General features: G+C 43.6%; 1 protein-coding gene across 1 annotated transcript in view; it reads left to right on the forward strand.

Moving 5' to 3' along the window:
* Positions 1-22,792, forward strand: part of kcnd1 (potassium voltage-gated channel, Shal-related subfamily, member 1) — a gene marked incomplete at both ends in the record, with an annotated part of 57,185 nt that overhangs the window by 31,946 nt on the left and 2,447 nt on the right. The window contains 4 exons of the mRNA XM_083769969.1: positions 14,087-14,249; positions 14,979-15,065; positions 19,602-19,691; positions 20,159-20,415. Coding sequence (XP_083626095.1) covers positions 14,087-14,249; positions 14,979-15,065; positions 19,602-19,691; positions 20,159-20,415 — 597 coding nt within the window. The remainder of the gene's footprint in view (positions 1-14,086; positions 14,250-14,978; positions 15,066-19,601; positions 19,692-20,158; positions 20,416-22,792) is intronic.

Here is a 22,792-nt window from a genome sequence, read left to right on the forward strand (position 1 = left end):
TCTCTCTCTCTCTCTCAGGGATGGTCAGACAGCACAGCTGCATCAATTAGGACAGAGAGAGAGAGTGGTCTTCCTGTCATCAATTATTTCCTCTAAGTTTTTGTTTCTAAGTGCAGTCTCTCCTCTCTTCTGTCCTAATTCTCCCCTCACCTCCCCTTTCTCTCCTCTCCTCTCCTCTCCTCTCCTCTCCTCTCCTCTCCTCTCCTCTCCTCTCCTCTCCTCTCCTCTCCTCTCCTCTCCTCTCCTCTCCTCTTTTCTCTCCTCTCGTGCTGCGTCCCCCAATTCACACAAGCACACACGCATTGACACACCCAGTTAGATTAATGGCATCATACAGTATTTCCATTGTCTGTCTGTCTGTCTGTCTGTCTGTGGCAGTCTGTTTAGTCTGTGGCAGATAAACAGAGGCCTGCAGTCCTCCTCACGTTTAATGAACATTAGTACTATGGATGGTCCCTGTGTATTATTGGATGTGGTGACTGGTTTTATCAGGATGGTATAAAGCTCTCCTGGCTTCAGATTGGAATCAGAACAGAGATGAAGTCTTGGCTCCGGCAGCGTGCTGACAGACAGAGTGTGTCCAATACGTCAGAACGGAACGCCCAAAGACAATCAGTCCAGTCTCCGGGCCAGCAAGCATTTTGCAGATATTTCATCCATCAAATTAACAAATTAATTCCAATTTTCGCACCATTAATAGGAATAGTTCATCCAAGAAATGACTTTATTTCTATCATTTACTCACCCTGTTACCAGAGATAGGCAAAATACATTGAAAATGTATTTTGATACAAAATACAAATACTGGGTCGAAAAATGTATCTAAATACAAAATACAAATACTGGTCTGAGAAATGTATTTGAGATACAAATACGTATGTTGTATTTTGAAAATACATGAAAATACATTTTCATGAACATGTGTATAATGATAAGTAAATTCATAATTGATTGCCAAATATTAAATTAATGACCTGTCAGAATGTCTAATACATTGAAGATTATTAAGAATGATACACTTATATTTTAAGCAAATAAAAGAGGACCCACAAAGGAATGGTAACTCTGAACAACTGAAGGCCCGCCATACTCTGCCTCTCATTTGTGGTTCAATTTGAGTGTGTAAGCCAATCAGATGGCGGAATAGAAGTGACATCACACATTGTGTTGTGTTGTGTGTATGGGTCAGTCTATGGTATGGGTTCAATGGAGCAAAAATAAGCATTTTTTCGCTAATATCACTAATGTTGGATGTAATTTACCAGAAAACGGCCGAAATCCGTGTGATCGTGCGCTATCGTGCACGCGCGCCGTCTCTATGTGCGTTGCTGTAAAAAATGTGATATTTTGCGATGTTTTGGGGTTGATTTGAGGTTAATTTGACTTAGTTATGAAAAATATAGCATTAGCTTAGCAATCCGGACCAGCCAAGCTAGTGACTAGGGTCAAAATACTACCGGATGTTGTTGATCGTTGAACCGGAAATGACTTAGGAAGATTCGTCTATTTTGGCCAAAATCAGCATAATGGTGCGTTCCCGCCATCTGGTGGCAATTCGAGAGAATACACTAGCAATGAAAAAAATAAAAAAAACATCTGTTCAAACCACCAGATCTTTCTATTAATGTTTAAATGATGAATTAAAAATATGCCAATTTGTTACCCAAACAAAAAAATTGGGATTGGTAGTCCAAGGGTTAACTCAACTGAATGCAAAATGTGCTGGATCAGAGCCCACCGTTCACTGGCCCTGTTATGTATATTTAGGATTAGGATGCATATTTAGTAATTATGAATATTAATAGCCCAACACCATAATGCCCGAATTAAGACGCAGCATCGCTGCTTTTAGAAACTAAGTAGTTAAAGTAGGATACTCTAAAACCATTTTGGCGTACAAAGCCATGAATCATTAAGATAACCTTTGAATTAGGAGCCATAAATCTAGTCGGGACTCCGGAGGAGACCCGTTGTGAAGAGAGAATTGTAAGAATGTAATGTAGTACAAATACTCGGGTTGAATGAATGAATGAAATATTTTATTAACAGTTTGCAGCATTACAGTACATTTCAAGCACAAACTCAATACAAAGACTGTTAACTGTGAGTGGACGACCCAATTAAGCATTACACTTGTTTACAAGAGGGTCCACCATGTTCAATTCATCAAAACATTTAGAGACGTACAAATAGACACTTCTATATAGTTAAAGAACAGAACAGGAATTCATCATAAAGGAAGCAAAAGGTACCTATTGTACTGGCAAGTAAACTTTACCAAGTAAATATTAAAAACTATCTTTAATGTTATAATGTTAATCTTATAAAACTGTAATCCTATCCTATTAATAATCCTTTTAAGGATAAATACTTTAGAGGAAAAACTACAATACTTACAGAGTAAAAGAGTAAAAGTATCACCTTACGGTAGGGAAAAGGTCCAAGAAACCATGACACGACACAAAGAAAGGAGTCGACGAGCAGTCAGCGTATGCTTTTCAAAGGATTATAATGATCATAATATTTTCTGGGGAGCGGTATAGACGTCCAAATGAAAAGGTACTCCCACGGAAAAAATGTCTGTGAACATATTATAATTATACTGTATGTAATCCAACAACCTTTGACACATGGGAAGTATTCAATTTGAGTTCAGAGGTTAACAAAGTGAATAATGGCAAATGGTAAATGGTGCATTTATATAGCGCCTTTATCCAAGGCACTTTACAGAGATTGTGCATTACATTCACCCATTCACACACACATTCATACACCGATGGCAGCGGAAACCATGCAAGGCACCAACTAGCACATCAGGAGCAATTAGGGGTTCAGTGTCTTGCTCAAGGACACTTCGACAGTAACTCTGGGGGAGCCCGGGTTCGAACTGGCAACCTTACGGTTACCATCCAGGCACTCTACCCCTGAGCCACCGCCCCTAACGCTGGGAGGTTTACTATGGGAGACGTGGCATATTATACTTCTGGTAATTCCAGGAAGTGTGACTGATGGGAAATGTATTTGTATTTGTTTAAGTAAATGTAGTTCACAACTCAAGTCAGTGACAACTAGTTAACGTTAGTTGGAGACCCAAGGTCAAAAACATGCTGGCTAAGGCAGAAGTGAGATGAAAACTCAGTGGGTCAGCGTGACATGAAAAATAAGTCAAAGGGAACATGTAATACGACATCCACAAACAATTAATCTTAAATATTATCCATCAGGCCCACCCATCTAAAACTGGATCAATCTATGGAAGTGATATTCAATTCCGTCCTGATCCTCCTCTTTAATATGACATTATTAATAATACAACTGCAGATATTTCCAGTGCCCTATAGTTGCCGTGCATTGCCTCTGTCACATATTACTGTACAATGAATTCCACACCTGTCTGTTATATTAATAGGTATATCTGGCTACAAATCGATGGGGCTAAATCTGTTTTGCTTCCCTTGAAGAATGCTGTGAGAAACTCCACATACTCCACATCGCAAATATCCCACTGGTCCCTAAACTCAAATACCTGGCTTTATACATTTTGCTCAACTTTACCCGCAACACGTGGCACGTGGCTCAGTTTAGTAGACCATCCATCCATCTTCAACGCCTTATCTTGAGTCAGGTCGCGGCCGGGGGCAACAGTTCCAGCAGAGAGCTCCAGACTTCCCTTTCCTGAGCAACATTACATTAGCCTCTCCTGGGGGATCCCAAGGCGTTCTCAGGCCAGTGTGGAGATGTAATCGCCCCCATCTGGTCCTTGGTCGGTCAGGGGGTTTCTTCCCAGTGGGACATGCATGCAGTGAGGACCTCCCTAGGGAGGAGACGCTCAGGAGGCATTCCATACTAGCACACATAAGATGGCTCCTTTCCAAGTGAAGGAGCTCCAAAGTTCCTCCTGGGCGTCTGAGCTTCTCGCCCTATCTCTGAGGGAGACACTGAGCGGCCATGCAGCCACCCGTCTGAGAAGACGCATTGAGGGCCGCTTGTATCCTAAGTCTATCTTATTCTTTTGATCACGACTCACACATGACCATGAGAATGAAGATTTCTCTGCAGATTGAGAGCATTGCATTGAATGAATGAATGAATCAATCAATCAATATTCTTTTTAATTTGCGTTTTTTGCCTTTATTGATAGTGTACAGTAATTAGAGATAGATAGATGGGGAGTGACACGCGGCAAAGACTGTCTGGCTCGGGAGTCGAGCCCGCGGCCCGCCGTCCGGCAGCTGGCTTGGCAGCCTAGGTGCCCAGACGGTTGAGCTATAACCGTCCGGGCCAGCCAGAAACTATTTTGACTAAAATGTCTAAGTGATTGTCTTCAAGGTGAAGACATGCTCACCTCATCAGATTCCTTCATGATGAAGAAGCAGAAAGGAGACGAAGTCATTACGCCTCCAAACCACCACTATTATGGAGTCGTTTGGTCTGTACCAGGCAGCACATTTAGCTATACTGCTGTTAACAAAGACCTAACCTTGTGCTTACATCACTGTGTGTGTGTGTGTGTGTGTGTGTGTGTGTGTGTGTGTGTGTGTGTGTGTGTGTGTGTGTGTGTGTGTGTGTGTGTGTGTGTGTGTGTGTGTGTGTGTGTGTGTGTGTGTGTTGAAGGTAAAGGGAGGGGGGAAAAGAAAGTACTGTAACAAGATAAGAGAGAGACGTCTAGAGATAGGAGAAACCCAATCATTGTATTCTCATATGCCTGTGGGATTTAACAATAACCATATATATAGAGAGAGAGAACAGAATAACATGGAACAGCCATCCTCATTCCTGCAACTTTTATCATTCCTCCATCAATAAAATATTGTTGTATGAGGGGAGGAGGGGGAGAGAGGGGGAGAGAGAGGGAGGGAGAGAGAGAGAGAGAGAGAGAGAGAGAGAGAGAAGATGATGATACAGTACATTACAGATCACACACACACACTATTTGATTGGTGTGTTAAATACAACTTTAAGCCATGTAACAAATGGAGCTAGTTGCCATAACAACTCATAGCAACCTGAGAGAGAGAGAGAACTAGAGAACTGCCTACTTTTGTGCGAGCAGAGCGCGCAACTTACCCCTTACTCTTGCCATCCTTCCACGTTCAGATATCCACTACAATGCATTCTGAATATTTTAAGTTTCCTATATATAAGTTTGAAACTCAAATTGGTTACGTCATCCACATAATGTCGGTGTTGTCCCTCGGCCAATCAGGAACCAGCGCTTTTACATAAACGTATAGTTACGTCCCAATCCCTGATTGGCCAGAGCGACACCAACAACATACGGAGCCAATCCAATTGGCCGAGGGCGAGGGGGCCACCGACATATATGCAGCAAGCTGCCAACTTGTGCTCTGATTGGCCGAGGGGGGGGCCACCAAAAATTCACAATCCCTGATTGGCTGAGGGGACAACCGACATACGCAGCCGAAAACAGTACTCTTACATGTGTTCTGCTCGCGCAAGTAATACCTGGTGGAGCATGCAATACCAACTTACATCGTTCCAAGGGGAGGCATACTATGGTCCGACGGAGCATTGGTTGGAAGGAGCATTGGTCCGAGGTGTGTTGGGGGTCGGGAGAGGGTTGCTGCCCCGGGGGAGGTTAGGGTTAGGGTGAGGGTTTGAGGTTAGGTTTAGGTGTGCTGCCCCGGGGGAGGTTAGGGTTAGGGTGAGGGTTTGAGGTAGGTTTAGGTGTGCTGCCTCGGGGGAGGTTAGGGTTAGGGTGAGGGTTTGAGGTTAGGTTTAGGTGTGCTGCCCTGGGGGAGGTTAGGGTTAGGGTGAGGGTTTGAGGTTAGGTTTAGGTGTGCTGCCCTGGGGGAGGTTAGGGTTAGGGTGAGGGTTTGAGGTTAGGTTTAGGTGTGCTGCCCTGGGGGAGGTTAGGGTTAGGGTGAGGGTTTGAGGTTAGGTTTAGGTGTGCTGCCCCGGGGGAGGTTAGGGTTAGGGTGAGGGTTTGAGGTTAGGTTTAGGTGTGCTGCCCCGGTGGAGGTTAGGGTTAGGGTGAGGGTTTGAGGTTAGGTTTAGGTGTGCTGCCCTGGGGGAGGTTAGGGTTAGGGTGAGGGTTTGAGGTAGGTTTAGGTGTCTGCCCCCGGGGGAGGTTAGGGTTATAGGGTGAGGGTTTGAGGTAGGTTTAGGTGTCTGCCCCGGGGGAGGTTAGAGTTAGGGTGAGGGTTTGAGGTAGGTTGTCGTTCGGACCAATGCTCCGTCGGACCAAACACACCCCGTTCCAAGTAGGCCAGTGTGGGCACCGCTCTAGTAAGCATAAAAATGAATAAAAAAGGTGTCACTAGACATTGCACATCGACCCATAAATAAGTCAAAAGGTGTCACTAGATATTCTAGCGGCTGGCCGTGGAGTTAAAGAGCCTGATTGCTGTTGGTGCAAAAGTGTTCTTGAATAGTTTGTTCTTATACACGTCACAGAATGGAACAGACCCTTGAAACCACTTTTCTGCTCTGCCAAGATTCTGTGGAGAGGATGACTCTCATTGTCCATTATGGCCCACTTTTGTGTGCATCTCTCCACAACAGACTCCAGTGAGTCTCATCTTATTGTGTGTGCATCTCTCCACAACAGACGCCAGTGAGTCTCATCTTATTGTGTGTGCATCTCTCCACAACAGACTCCATTGAGTCTCGTCTTATTGTGTGTGCATCTCTCCACAACAGACTCCAGTGAGTCTCATCTTATTGTGTGTGCATCTCTCCACAACAGACTCCAGTGAGTCTCGTCTTATTGTGTGTGCATCTCTCCACAACAGACTCCAGTGAGTCTCATCTTATTGTGTGTGCATCTCTCCACAACAGACTCCAGTGAGTCCGGCCTCTCCCCCAGTACTGAGACGGCCTTCTCCACCAGTTTGTTCAGTCGCTTGGCATCCTTGTCCATCACACTGCCTCCCCAGCAGACTGCAGCGTAGAACAGGATTCTTGCCACTGCTGACTGGTAAATCATGGACAGCATTCTGCTGCACACCTCAAAGGATCTGAGCCAAGTCAAGTCCGGTAGTAAGACCAGAAGATCAGGGCTGGACTGGCCACCGGGCATACCGGGCATTTTCCCGGTGGGCCGCGACCGTAGGGGGCCGCCATGATAAAAAAAAGACAGGCATGCAGGCCAATAGGCGGCAGGCCACCAGGAAAGGTCCGGGCGTGCTGCCATTCTGCCATCATGATAATTTCACTGTACCTGTATCAGTCAGTGACAAATAAACCCTCCACAAAGGGTTGTGTACACTAGTTGTCTGTTGGTTTGTATCATTAAGGCCTATGTCTGTAAAAGTGGTGGTATTAGGGCTTGTTTGTTTGTGTGTGCCGCGACGGAGCGGGCGGTAGAGTTTCTGCTATCTGCGCGCTGGTTGTGGTGGGCCGGTCTGGGCCAAATTCACGCGAAAATGCCCGGGCCGAATTTTTGTCCCAGTCCAGCCCTGCAGAAGATCCACTGTCCGTGTCAACACAGTCTCTGTGCTGCTGTAATGCAGCTGCGTCTCTCTCTCTCTGTTTTCTGGCTCTCAATGGAAATATTACATACATGCATATATACGCTTATAGATCTTTGTTGCGAGCCGGTACGGCGCCGCAGGCGGTCAGAAATCCAATGGGAGAGGGTTGAGAGGATTAAGAAACTTTACGCTGGATGAAGTTTCCCCCGGTGACAACTACAGGAGGAAGACGTCCGGCTTTGGCCACACATCTGTGCTGATAGAATCTATCGTCTACATCTGGGGGGGTTTGGTCTGTCTGTCCGTCCGATCCATTGAGTTTAATTGTCCTTCCTGTTCTTCTCTTTAATCCAATTACCATCGGCTGTCTGTCTCTGTATTAGATTGCCCATTGGCTAGCTCCAGTCTGTTAAAGGTGGGAGATAAGAATCAGCCTGCTTGCTTCATTGGCTGACTCAGCAATATTGGACCTCGTATCTGCTCCAATCAGGGACAACTCTCTGTCTCTCTCATCCATTCATTCATTCATTAATTTAATGTACCTATTATATTTCCCTTTTCTCAAATTCTCTCTCCTTCATCTATCAACCTCCCTGGGAGCTGAGCAGTACAACCACAGTCTTCTACTGTTGCACTGGGAGCTGACCAGTACAACCACAGTCTTCTACTGTTGTACTGGGAGCTGACCAGTACAACCACAGTCTTCTGCTGTTGTACTGGGATCTGACCAGTACAACCACAGTCTTCTACTGTTGTACTGGGAGCTGACCAGTACAACCACAGTCTTCTACTGTTGTACTGGGAGCTGACCAGTACAACCACAGTCTGTGGACGACACCATAAAGCATTACACCATTCCACCATTTTCAATTCATCAGAACATTTAGAGACGTACAAATATACACTTCTATAGCCAAAAACAGGAAATCATCATAAAAGGGGTAAAACATATTGTGGGGTCTCGCGAGCGACACCCAGCGATGGTAAGTGCGTTGCCAGGGCAACCAGACAAGCTGTCAGACAGAAGACGCCTCGGATCGTAAGACACGCCCTCGGCCGCCTAATAGGGGAGGTCTACGTCCCGAACCTCCTCCTCCACCAGATTGAGCTGATGGACGGACCGCGCCCAAACCAGCAAGCGGCCACACCCGGCGTATAAAAGGAAGACTTAGTAGTCGGTCTGACAGCGGCTGGTTCACACACACAAGCGCTCACGGAGGCACGCACGCACAAACCGTCGGGGGGTAAGCAGACACACACGCTCTCACCAAACACACACACTCCTGTGTATATATCTCTGCATGCCTTAACTGTCACTCTCCCCGTCACAGGCTTTCAGGATCGGGCCAGGGAATGTCCGCGGGACAGAGACCTCGGACGACACGGATGAATGAGTGAATTAGGAACGGGAGTTCCAGGAGTTCACAGTTATCGCGACGCAACAGGGGGGCAGCCCTGCCACAGCGAAGACAACTGGAACCCATACTAAAAGGTCGGAAGGAAACCTATTTAATTCCACACAGACTATTCTTCGAGGACTGCCTAGCAACAAGGCTCTCGTTGTATTGAACGCCGGTGGGCTAAACGGCAGGTGCACGCTCGGAGCTGAACCCGCTATGGGAGAAGATACGCTACAGTAAAGGCTAAATACTGACGACGTCACGAAGCAAGGCTCCGCCGTCATATTATTATTATTCTTATCGTTTCTTATTATAACGAGCCCTCCAGTGTGGAGTCGTGCCGTAAGAAGAAGGCTGTATAATCTAAGTTGAAACTAACGGATGTTTCTCACCCTACTCCAGGCGATCGAAGGAATCCTGTGAAGCCAATAATACTGTACGCTTGTGAATGCTACCCAGAGACGGATGTCGAGCGTCTCATTGTGATCTAACTGTCATAATCAACCTTCTTGCTAATAAACAGCCTTTTGAAGTGCTGCAATACCCTGTTCTGCCTGTTCATTCCCCACCAAGACTCCACAATAATATTGTAACACTGTATATTATACAGTGAGAGGAAAAAGGGGTGGGGGGGGATTCAGATTTGACTGGGTCCAGTTTAGAATTGCAGCCGTCCGTAGGTGCCCTTTGAGAGCGGTTTTGAAGGAGTCAAGGGATTCGCATCTCTTAATGACTGTTGATGCGTTCCATATTTTGGTGGCATAAGGAGCGAAATTAGTCTTTTTAGTACATTAGGAGCAGTTTTTTTGCTGAACACACTAAACCTCATGCTGTTACAATGTTTATCTTTCATTTAGTTTGTTCTCCCTCTATCTCTCTCTATCTCTCTCACTCACTCACTCACTCACTCACTCACTCTGGCTCTATATTTACTTCATAAGCGACTCTTCTCATCTTCCTTTCCTCTCCTTTCTTCTCGTCTTACTTCTTCTACTCCAGTTCCACTCAGTCCACTACAGTGAGTCAGTGACCACACCTTGACCTCCCATCCCTGCTGCCCCCTCTCTCCTCTCCTCTCCTCTCCTCTCCTCTCCTCTCCTCTCCTCTCCTCTCCTCTCCTCTCCTCTCCTCTCCTCTCCTCTCCTCTCCTCTCCTCTCCTCTCCTCTCCTCTCCTCTCCTCTCCTCTCCTCTCCTCTCCTCTCCTCTCGTCTCTCACACAGCTTTGGCACTGTGACAAACCAACCATTGTCCAAACCAACATAGGGGGGGGGGGGGTGTCTCTTCTCTTTCAACCTCAGTTTATTCTTCTCTCCCTTCCCTCTCCTTCTGTCTGTCTGTCTGTCTGTCTGTCTGTCTGTCCTCTCTGGCATTGGTGTGTGTGTGTGTGTGTGTGTGTGTGATAGTGAAGGTTAGGCCTGTTAGCCCTGTGTGTGTGTGTGTGTGTGTGTGTGTGTGTGTGTGTGTGTGTGTGTGTGTGTGTGTGTGTGTGTGTGATAGTGAAGGTTAGGCCTGTTAGCCCTGTGTGTGTGTGTGTGATAGTGAAGGTTAGGGCTGTTAGCCCTGTGTGTGTGTGTGTGATAGTGAAGGTTAGGGCTGTTAGCCCTGTGTGTGTGTGTGTGTGTGTGTGATAGTGAAGGTTAGGCCTGTTAGCCCTGTGTGTGTGTGTGTGTGATAGTGAAGGTTAGGGCTGTTAGCCCTGTGTGTGTGTGTGATAGTGAAGGTTAGGGCTGTTAGCCCTGTGTGTGTGTGTGTGATAGTGAAGGTTAGGGCTGTTAGCCCTGTGTGTGTGTGTGTGTGTGTGTGTGTGTGTGTGTGTGTGTGTGTGTGTGTGTGTGTGTGTGTGTGTGTGTGTGTGTGTGTGTGTGTGTGTGTGTGTGTGTGTGTGTGTGATAGTGAAGGTTAGGGCTGTTAGCCCTGTGTGTGTGTGTGATAGTGAAGGTTAGGGCTGTTAGCCCTGTGTGTGTGTGATAGTGAAGGTTAGGGCTGTTAGCCCTGTGTGTGTGTGTGTGTGTGTGTGTGTGTGTGTGTGTGTGTGATAGTGAAGGTTAGGGCTGTTAGCCCTGTGTGTGTGTGTGTGTGTGATAGTGAAGGTTAGGGCTGTTAGCCAGACAAATTGGTGACAAGGTTGTTGGCCTATAGCAGCGATCCATTATTTACAGTCCAGAGGAAAGGCTGTTTCCACAGGAGCTAATTTCCAACGTATTCTGGCCATATAGGCAGGCCGAAGCGTGTGTGTGTGTGTGTGTGTGTGTGTGTGTGTGTGTGTGTGTGTGTGCGCCCACACAGTCGCACACACCCAAGCATGCGCATACTGTACACACGCACGCATGTGCGCGTGCACGTGTATGTTCATGCGTGGGTGTGCGAAAGAGAGGATTTTGTACTGTATGTGAAATGGTTAAAAAGCATACTTATATGCAGATCTTTGTGTGCTCTCAGTCTTGCGTGCATGAATAGATTCAGTATACTGTGTGTGTGTGTGTGTGTGTGTGTGTGTGTGTGTGTGTGTGTGTGTGTGTGTGTGTGTGTGTGTGTGTGTGTGTGTGTGTGTGTGTGTGTGTGTGTGTGTGTGTGTGTGTGTACTGTATACCGTATGATACATGTCCCATCATGCTTTGTGCCTGCAGGGCAGACAACCCGTCGAACTCTTGACCTTTTTCTGCAGATGTCACATTCGCAGTACAGTTCATGTACAGTACAGTTCATGCATGTTGTCAAACACAGGCCAAGGGAGTTACTCCACATACTTTATTTATATTTATTTGAAACATTCAAATAAAATAAAATCACCTTTATTTATAAAGCACATTTAAAAACAATTTCCATTGTACCAAAGTGCTGTACAGACACAACAGATAGTGAGAACACAGCAAAAGAAAATTACACACAATAAAAGCACAATTATAAGCAAACTAAGGTTAGCATAAAAAAAATCAAACCATATACTAACCTTGAATGGGATTTAAATGCGGTCGAATGAGGCTGAAAATTGGATGGTCTGAGAAATGTATAATATACAGATACAACTAGGCTATATTATTGAAAATACATTTAATTTAACCCATTTCGGGTGGGAACCCCTTTTGGTGTTAGCATTATGTTATGCTTTAGCTATTGAAAAATAGCAGATCTACAAGCTCATAGCGCGCCACTCGGTGGCGGTAAACCGATGATGATGATGAACTAATGATTGGTCAATTCATAGATTCATAGATTGATCTGCAAAATCAATGTCAGAATATCTAAGGATAAATGGACCATTCAGCTGGCAGCTACACTGTGAGAGAGAGAGAGAGAGAGAGAGAGAGAGAGAGAGGGAGAGGGAGAGAGCACAGGACAGAGTGACCTTGTTGTCGTCTAGTACTATATGGCATGAGACCCAATGCAGTCTAAAGCCCAAACCACACCAAAGGGTCAGGTTGGGACCCATTCTGACCTGAGATCAGATTCTAAAAATGTCTTCTACATCCTGACAGTTTTCTGAAAAAGCTATGTTTCTATGTCAGTCCTTCTTCGATTTTTCAAAAATAGCAAGACCTACAAGCTCGTGGTGCACTATGAGCTTGTAGATCTGCTATTTTTCAATAGCTAAAGCATAACATAATGCTAATACCAAAAGGGGTTCCCGCCCCCAAATTGGGTTAAGTTAAACCACACCAATGCAACTCATTGTGTTGCAATGAGTTGCATTGGTTTGGTTTACCTTTGCTATGCTTTTTGTTCTTGCTTAATGTAAGTCACTCTGGATTAAGAGCATCTGCTAAACGCCTAAATTGTAAATTGATACTTTAAGTACATTCTGATACCAATACTTTTGTACTTGCATTCCAGACTTTTACTTGTAACAGAGTATTGATACTTTTACATACAGTATAAACAATGTGAGCACTTTTTCCACCATTGCAAACACACACACACACACACACGCACACACACACACACACACACACACACACACACACACACACACACACACACACACATCCACCAAATTAGATTTAAAGAAAATGTGGCCTGCCTGCCTCCCTGGTGGTCACCAGACCAAACGTGCAGAACCGGTGTGGTATTCCATGTTGCTGTGCATTGTGTGCTGTTTGAGTACATTAGAATGCTATGGAATGCCTGACCCGTGGAACTGACTAGCAAAACCAGTGTCATCTTTTAAATCACTTCTAAAAACCTATATTTGTATGTTAAGGCCTTTTCTTAGTGGCTTCGGCCGTTGTTATCAGGTTTTTAATGGTTCATTCTATGTTAATTATTTGTTACCCATTGATTTTATGTGTTTATATTCCAATCTACAGTATGTCGTACTGTTTTAACCTGTATTGTTATTTGCTGCCTCTGTATACGTAAAGCACTTTGTAAGCAGTTCTTAGTTTAGACAGTCCTACAACTACAACCCATCTCAAACCCTCACCCTAACCCTAACCTCCCACGGGGCAGCACACCTAAACCTAACCTTAACCCATGTCTAACCAATGACTAGTCTAAACTAAGTATGCACCCCCTGGAAATGTGCTATATAAATCACATTAATTATCATTATCATTCTATGGCATTATATTATATATCATATTATTATATTATCATTGTGTGGTGCATGAGTAGGCTACATTAGAATGGTTGGTATGACAGAGAAGTTGAAAATGGAGCCTTATACTATGGTAACACTAGCTGTTGTGTTCATTGAATCCTGGAGTCTGGAAACCCCAGACGGTCTGCTCCATTGAGAGATGACTCCACTCCGTTACTGTCAGTGAACGATTCGACATTCAAGAATCAATATTCTGATCTTCAACTTGCCCAAATCTTCACATCTCTCCCCACACCACTCCCTCCACATGGCGGTGTTGCCATGTCTGCTTATTACAAGCAACTTTGGGCTTGTTTTTCTTTAAAGTCGCTTGTACATATTTGTGATCGTACCCTACAAACCCTCCTGCGCACTCAGATCAGTCAACGTAGGGAAGCTGGAAGTACCTTCACTAAAAACGCCGGGACAATTACATATCATTTTTGGGGTCCTTGACATGAAATATATTATAGTATTTCAGAAAACTCTCAGGATTTAGAAGATTTTTTTTAATGTCGACGTCAGGCCTAAATGTATTGTAATCCATGTTATTTCAGGTATGGAGACATGGTTCCTGACACAGTAGTTAATGTATAGTAACACATGTTATTTCAGGTATGGAGACATGGTTCCTGACACGGTAGTTAATGTATAGTAACACATGTTATTTCAGGTATGGAGACATGGTTCCTGACACGGTAGCGGGGAAGATCTTTGGGTCCATATGTTCTCTGAGCGGCGTGCTGGTCATCGCTCTCCCGGTCCCGGTCATCGTCTCCAACTTCTCCAGGATCTACCACCAGAACCAACGAGCTGACAAGATGAGAGCACAGCAGGTAACATGCACGCACGCACACTGTACACACATTGGTTGCTGTCAGGTACAACCTCCAAAACCTTTCCTTCTTTATTAATAATGAATAAAATAAAATAAACCTATCTACAAGCTCACAAAGTACCACAGTGTGACGCGACCTCAGTGTGACACTCTTCTATGTTGTAAAGGTTTCTGCCCTACAACAACAACATATATTATTACCACATAACCACAATAGTGTATATAGTTTAGTGTATATAATGTTTACTATTATTATAAACCATAGTATTATTATTTTTCGTTATTTTTATAATAGTACTATTAGTACGGTGCTCTCGTTGCCTCAATGTCTATAGGCACCGGAACAAAAAATATTGTACTCTTATGTAACACAAGATGGTATAACGTTAAAGGAACCTTGAACTGTGACCCTAGATTAAGTTTGAAGGAAACCTGTTGACATAAATTCCAATTAGTTTGAGCTCAGATCAATATTATGGATCAGTGTGTGCTACAACAGTATGTCTTATGTATGCTCTGTTGAACTGAAAGGTATAAGGATGGACAATCAATAATGTGTCTCTCACACATCAACCTTCAACTTATTAACTTATTCTGCTGTGTGTGTGTGTGTGTGTGTGTGTGTGTGTGTGTGTGTGTGTGTGTGTGTGTGTGTGTGTGTGTGTGTGTGTGTGCGTCGTGTGTGTGTCAGACAGTGCTGACGGTGTTGTTTCTTTGCGTTGAACAGAAAGTTCGTCAGGCAAGGATCCGAATGGCGAAGAAAGGAACAACCAACGCATTCCTTCAATACAAAGAAGACGGAGGCTGCCTGGGGGTAACATGAACACACATACCCATCTCCATACATATTCATATTTAAAACCCATTCTGACCACAGGGATGTAGCTCTGGTCCATAGCCTTACTCATGGAGCCTAGCTACATCCCTACCTGCTTTCTCTGCACCATTTAAGGCCGTTTCCAAATGTTAAAATGTAAAAGACCAATATTATTATGAAGAAAACAAGATGGTAAGACCGCTAAAACAATAGAATCAAGTCTACCTTCAGAAATAGCGTTGTTTATGGCTTCTGAATGTAGGTCTTTTAACATGTAATGTCTATGGAGTGACGTCACGTCAACACCACTAGGTCTGGAAAGGGGGGCGTGGAAAGGGGGCGGGGAATTGCTGTGAGACAGGCCTATCACAATACAATGCTGTATTGATGCATCATTATGTTGAAATCATGTAGCGTGTGTGAATGTTTAAGATAACCTTGTCAGCAAATGTTATTTACTGAATTATTTTATTTTATAATGAATGATCCACTAGTAGCACAAGTTGTTAGCCAATTTAGATCCAGTATGGGACACTTAACCCATTCTGAACGGGCACCCATTTTGGTGTTGGCATCATGTTATGCTTTAGCTATTGAAAAATAGCAGATCTACAAGCTCATATCGCGCCACCGAGTGGCGCGATACGAGCTTGTAGGTCTGCTATTTTTGAAAAATAGAAGAGCGACTGACATTTCTAGAATCTGATCTCAGGTCAGAATGGGTTCATCAGACCAGTGTGTGTCCGGCGGAAACCTCGTATGAATCTGATCTCAGGTCAGAATGGGTTAACTGTCCTGCGGCAGATCATAAGTTACGCATTACTCACGCCTGCTTTACAATTTACAATTTAGGCATTTAGCAGACGCTCTTAATCCAGAGCGATTTACATTAAGCAAGAACAAAAAAGCATGGGAATACATCACATAAAAACATTTATCATGAAACATGCGTAAGCTAAGAAAGTAACAGTGGAATATCTATATAAATAAACTATACATATATACTACTATGCTATACATATGTACTATGACGTGCTATGACTACATACAATGCAATTATAGCGCTGTCTACATAACATGCTAGCATGCTTTGTTATGTTGTTACAGAAATCAATAGGTCGGCGATGTCTGAATACACAAATGTGATTTGATCACTTATAGATAACATTAAGTAACACCGTGGCAGTCAGTCCTAAATATCACATTTAATTTCAGTGTGGAATTCACTTAACCCATTTAGGCCTGATGTCGAAATTATTATTTTTTAAATTAAATTCTGAAATACCTCATGTTTCTGTATCAGTGGTGCTCGATATTTCATGTCAAGAACCCCCAGAAATGATCAAGATTTGAGTTAAAAACGTTCATTCTGAAAAAATATATATTCCAAATTTGCGACACATTTTGACGACTTTAAAAAAATAGCAGACCTACAAGCTCGTAGCACGCCACTCGGTGGCACGCTACGAGCTACGATGTTTAAAACACCAAAAGGGGTTCCCGCCCAAAATGGGTTAAAAACAGTAGAGCTGTAGTCAGCTCTAGTCACGACAACAGTACAGTAACAGAGAATAGAGAGATGCTGTACAATTATTGTGCACACAGCCAAAAGAAGATAAATCACGGGTCAACATAAATATGTCATTTAATAAAAATAGCTCAATGTATTCTAAGAAACAACCTTGTGTGACGCCTACCCTGGTACTCCTGCCAGTGAGTGCATGATGCTTTATTTACACTGACGTGATGCGTTGTGAAACTCAGAGGTCTATTTTTGGAGAGTGACGCTACCGTGCACCAACGTATAAAATATATATATTATTTTTTGGAGAGTGACGCTACCGTGCACCAACGTATAAAATATATATATATTTTTTTTGGAGAGTGACGCTGCCGTGCACCAACGTATAAAATATATATTTTTTTTTTTGGAGAGTGACGCTGCCGTGCACCAACGTATAATATATATATATATATATATATATATATTTAAGGAGAGTGCCGCTGCCGTACACCAACGTATAAAAGCAGGCACACGTAGGCCGTGTACACTCTTGTGCACATCAAGCAAAACGTGATTGGCTGATAAGAACACACACATACGCACATAAAAACTTGAACTCACAGACAGTATACCCATACAGCACACGCACGCGCGCGCGCACACACACACACACACACACACACACACACACACACACACACACACACACACACACACACACAGTCACACACACACACACACACACACACACACACCTTTGCACATATACTGTAGCTAAACACATACAATACAGACACAATCTCACAGAATTCCCCCTCCACACACACACACACACACACACACACACACACACACGCGCACACACACACTAACAGACACACACACACATGCAGTTTCATGCAGACAAATTGAAGAAACAAACAGATGAGGTCAGCAGTTACACGCGATGTGATTGGATGAATGTTTCAGACTCTGGAGGTTTGGAGGAAACCGACGCTTCTAAATATTTAATCTCTAAGTGGACCCCGCATGCACGCACGCACACACACACACACACACACACACACACACACACACACACACACTGAAGAGAGAAATGGGTTTATGGGAGAGGGAACAAAGAAAGATGAGTGGAGAGAATGAAAGTCTCAGGAAAACTATGAGGATTTACGATTTAGGGTATATTCTACTGTTCGCCTTTTATGAAGACAAAGTATGCCGTTTAGAACACTTTTTCTGCTGAAAATGAAATAAAAAGAAGAAGAAGTGAGGGCGCTTGTATGGAAGCGGTCGCACGATTGACTGAAACAGACTTCAGTATAATAACTCTATGGAACTTACAGAATATGAAAAACAAAGTTTCAAACTGATAGGCGTATACAGTGGAGATGTGGATGTGAGGAGGTTTGAGCAACTGAATCAGAATCAAGGTCATCTTTATATTGTCACAGCACAGGTTTACAGGGGAAAGACATGGTTGGTGAAAATCTCAGTTTTGGAAAAAGTACTCACATTATTTACTTAAGTAAAAGTATCATTATCAATACTGCAATGTAGAAATACTCTAAGTCAGGAATTCAACTTTTACTTGAGTAAAAGTACAAAAGGCTTCAGATCGGCTATTTTCTAGACTGTAACTCAACTCACCTATGCTTTCATTGGCCCAATCCCAATTGCCTCCCTCAAGCCCTGAGCCCTGAACCCTCGTTGACTTTAGTGACGTCAGCTGTAAGTGCTTGAGGGTGAGAGGCTGCAAGGACTACAAATTGTTGTGAAAGAAATGGGACAGCACTTTGAAGTGTCCGCCATTATTCATGACACTTTGCAACACTTGCAAAACTGTCCTTATTCACAGCCAGTAGTGCCTACATGCTTGGCCTATTTATACATGTCTATCACGTCTATTTTAGTATTTAAGCTGATCGTTTTATTATTAGTTTCATAAATACACTTTCCTGTGTGATAGGGGTTGTAATATTCAATATTCATTATACATTGCATTTCCATATTATTTTACTTTGCTCATTAGTAATTTCTCATCATGTTTCCCTTATTATTATTATTAAATATATAGCATCCTTCCATTCCGTCTCCCTTTAAGAACAGTGAGAAAGCACTATTGACTGTAGGACTGTTGGTATGTCTAACCAACATATGCACCCTCACGTCACAAGCGCATTTCTGAAAATATTCAACTATTTTCCACTTCTGAAAGCGTTGCGTTATACGCCAGAGAAGGTACTCTGGCCTAGCCTGGTTAATAAACCAGACTAATAGGCAAAACAAATTGCCAACGGCTGATTCGGTCTGGTTTATTAACCAGGCTAACTCTGGCCTGGGCCGGCTTAGCGGTCCAGGCACCTATAGGCTGGTAACCCAGCATGACAGTGTGTCGCGGGATCCCGACGAAACCTTGCTGTGTGTCTTGATCGATGCCTTCTGAAAGCGGGCCGCAATGCAGTGGGTCATTTTCTCATCATGTCAAATAGTGTGTGTGAACTGTACCTAAAAAGTGGAAAAGTTAAATATACAATGGCGGTAGACTTGAAGGGAGGTAGAGATGTGGACAGAAATGGAGAGAAACTAAATGACAGATACCTGAGGAGGGATGGAGGGGAAGAAGAGAGGTATAGAGAGGAGAGAGGAAAACAGAGAAGTGGGGCAGACGGAACCCAGATGAAGAAGAGGAATGGGTTGACACGCCAGAGAGGTGGAGATACTGTACGGAGAAAGAGATTTAAGTGGTGTAAAGATAGAAATGGGGTTGCAGAGAAAATAAAGAGGAAAATAGAGAGACCTTCTATTTATACCAGACTGAATTACATAACTGCTGTCTACTATAGCTACACGCATGCACGCACGCATGCACTCTGACTGATGTGTGTGTGTGTGTGTGTGTGTGTGTGTGTGTGTGTGTGTGTGTGTGTGTGTGTGTGTGTGTGTGTGTGTGTGTGTGTGTGTGTGTGTGTGTGTGTGTGTGCGTGTGCTGTGTGGTGTGTGGTGTGTGGTGTGTGCGTGTGCGTGTGTAGGACAACGACAGTACGGTTCTGTGTGTGAAGAACAGATCGGCGTTTGAACATCAACATCACCATCTGCTGCACTGCCTGGAAAAGACTACAGTAAGAACACTATTACTGTATAACTACTACTTTTACCTCTGTCACTACTACTGCACTGCTAGCCTCGCACCGTACTACTGTAATATATGAGGTGTTTTCATGTACAGTATTAGCCCATATGCATCTGTGACTCACCGTTCGCTGTAGCTCCAGGACTTAATGCTCACATAGCGTTTCCATCTACATACAATTGGGGGGAGGCCGGGCGAAACGTTTATTTGCCAACATTTTGTAATATGCTTAGTATAAACAGCTGTTTGGCGGAAATCTGAATACATAGTTTAACACAATATAACACAAGGCTGTTTCAGCGTGTCTGTCAAAGACAATCTCAGGACTTTCGATGCATGAGCTTAATTTATGTCAAATTTACCAATTAACTTCTTGAAACTCCCTCTCTCTCCCTTTGTCTTTTGTATGCGTGTCTGTGTGTCTGTCTGTCTCTCTCTCTCATTCCATGTAAACAGAACCATGAGTTTACAGATGAGATGAGGTACAGTGAGGTTTGCATGACAGAGTCGGGCTTTAGGACCATGAGCCGCAGCACTTCCCTGTCCAGCCAGCAGGGGGGGACCACCAACAACAACTCCACGGGCTGCTGCCCGCGGCGCAACAAGAGGCGAGCTGCCATGCGATTGGCCAACTCCACCGTGTCGGTCAGCAGGGGCAGCGTCCAGGAGCTGGACATGCTGCACGTCAAAACCACCAGCATCCCTCCACAGACGTACGATATATAAAATACATATAAAACCACCAGCATCCCTCCACAAACGTACGATAAATATATAAAACCACCAGCATCCCTCCACAAACATACGATATATAAAATACATATTAAACCACCAGCATCCCTCCACAAACGTACAATATATAAAATACATATTAAACCACCAGCATCCCTCCACAAACGTACGATATATAAAATACATATTAAACCACCAGCATCCCTCCACAAACGTATGATAAATATATAAAACCACCAGCATCCCTCCACAAACGTATGATAAATATATAAAACCACCAGCATCCCTCCACAAACATATGATAAATATATAAAACCACCAGCATCCCTCCACAAACGTACGATAAATATATTAAACCACCAGCATCCCTCCACAAACGTATGATAAATATATAAAACCACCAGCATCCCTCCACAAACGTATGATAAATATATTAAACCACCAGCATCCCTCCACAAACGTATGATAAATATATAAAACCACCAGCATCCCTCCACAAACGTACGATAAATATATTAAACCACCAGCATCCCTCCACAAACGTACGATAAATATATAAAACCACCAGCATCCCTCCACAAACGTACGATAAATATATTAAACCACCAGCATCCCTCCACAAACGTACGATAAATATATTAAACCACCAGCATCCCTCCACAAACGTACGATAAATATATTAAACCACCAGCATCCCTCCACAAACGTACGATAAATATATAAAACCACCAGCATCCCTCCACAAACGTACGATAAATATATTAAACCACCAGCATCCCTCCACAAACGTACGATAAATATATTAAACCACCAGCATCCCTCCACAAACGTACGATAAATATATTAAACCACCAGCATCCCTCCACAAACGTACGATAAATATATTAAACCACCAGCATCCCTCCACAAACGTACGATAAATATATAAAACCACCAGCATCCCTCCACAAACGATGATTGATAGTGTTGGGGAGTTCATTGTGAAGGATGGGAGTTTGGGGAGCTTCTTTGATAGTGTTGGGGAGTTCATTGTTAAGGATGGGAGTTTGGGGAGCTTCTTTGATAGTGTTGGGGAGTTCATTGTTAAGGATGGGAGTTTGGGGAGCTTCTTTGATAGTGTTGGGGAGTTCATTGTGAAGGATGGGAGTTTGGGTAGCTTCTTTGATAGTGTTGGGGAGTTCGTTGTTAAGGATGGGAGGGTGGGGAGCTTCTTTGATAGTGTTGGGGAGTTCATTGTTAAGGATGGGAGTTTGGGGAGGTTCTTTGATAGTGTTGGGGAGTTCATTGTGAAGGATGGGAGTTTGGGGAGCTTCTTTGATGATAGTGTTGGGGAGTTCATTGTTAAGGATGGGAGTTTGGGGAGCTTCTTTGATAGTGTTGGGGAGTTCATTGTGAAGGATGGGAGTTTGGGGAGGTTCTTTGATAGTGTTGGGGAGTTCATTGTGAAGGATGGGAGTTTGGGGAGCTTCTTTGATGATAGTGTTGGGGAGTTCATTGTTAAGGATGGGAGTTTGGGGAGCTTCTTTGATAGTGTTGGGGAGTTCATTGTGAAGGATGGGAGGGTGGGGAGCTTCTTTGATAGTGTTGGGGAGTTCATTGTGAAGGATGGGAGTTTGGGGAGATTCTTTGATAGTGTTGGGGAGTTCATTGTGAAGGATGGGAGTTTGGGGAGGTTCTTTGATAGTGTTGGGGAGTTCATTGTTAAGGATGGGAGTTTGGGGAGCTTCTTTGATAGTGTTGGGGAGTTCATTGTTAAGGATGGGAGGGTGGGGAGCTTCTTTGATGATAGTGTTGGTGTGTGCATTCCACAGAAAAAGCCCTGTTGCCCCAACAATAATATTATGGACATAATTCAGTATATTGAAGACTTTGGAGGTGGTGCCATGGAGGATACTGTTAGTAGAGGCAGAACATTGATTTTCCATTACTACATAGAGCAAAGGTCTATATAATAGTGCATGGCTAGTTAAACATTACTACATAGATCAAAGGTCTATACTCTATAGTGCATGGCTAGTTAAACATTACTACATAGATCAAAGGTCTATATAATAGTGCATGGCTAGTTAAACATTACTACATAGAGCAAAGGTCTATATAATAGTGCATGGCTAGTTAAACAGCTCATAATCTGGGTGCAAAGTAAGACCAAGGTGCTTTGTCTCTTAAAGTGATATTGATTGTTTAAAAGTAAAACAAAAAGGTTATACATTTTTATTTTGTTATTTTTTAAAGCTCTACATTATAATATTCACAAGTAACGAACAATTGAGAAAGGTTAAAGATGTTTATTAAATGAAACAGAATGGATGAGGGGAACGGGGCGTATAGGTTCCGGGAGGGTTGCTGACACATCGT

This window comes from Protomyctophum parallelum (assembly GCF_964188405.1).
Source record: "Protomyctophum parallelum genome assembly, chromosome: 7".
In the NCBI taxonomy this organism is placed as follows: domain Eukaryota; kingdom Metazoa; phylum Chordata; class Actinopteri; order Myctophiformes; family Myctophidae; genus Protomyctophum; species Protomyctophum parallelum.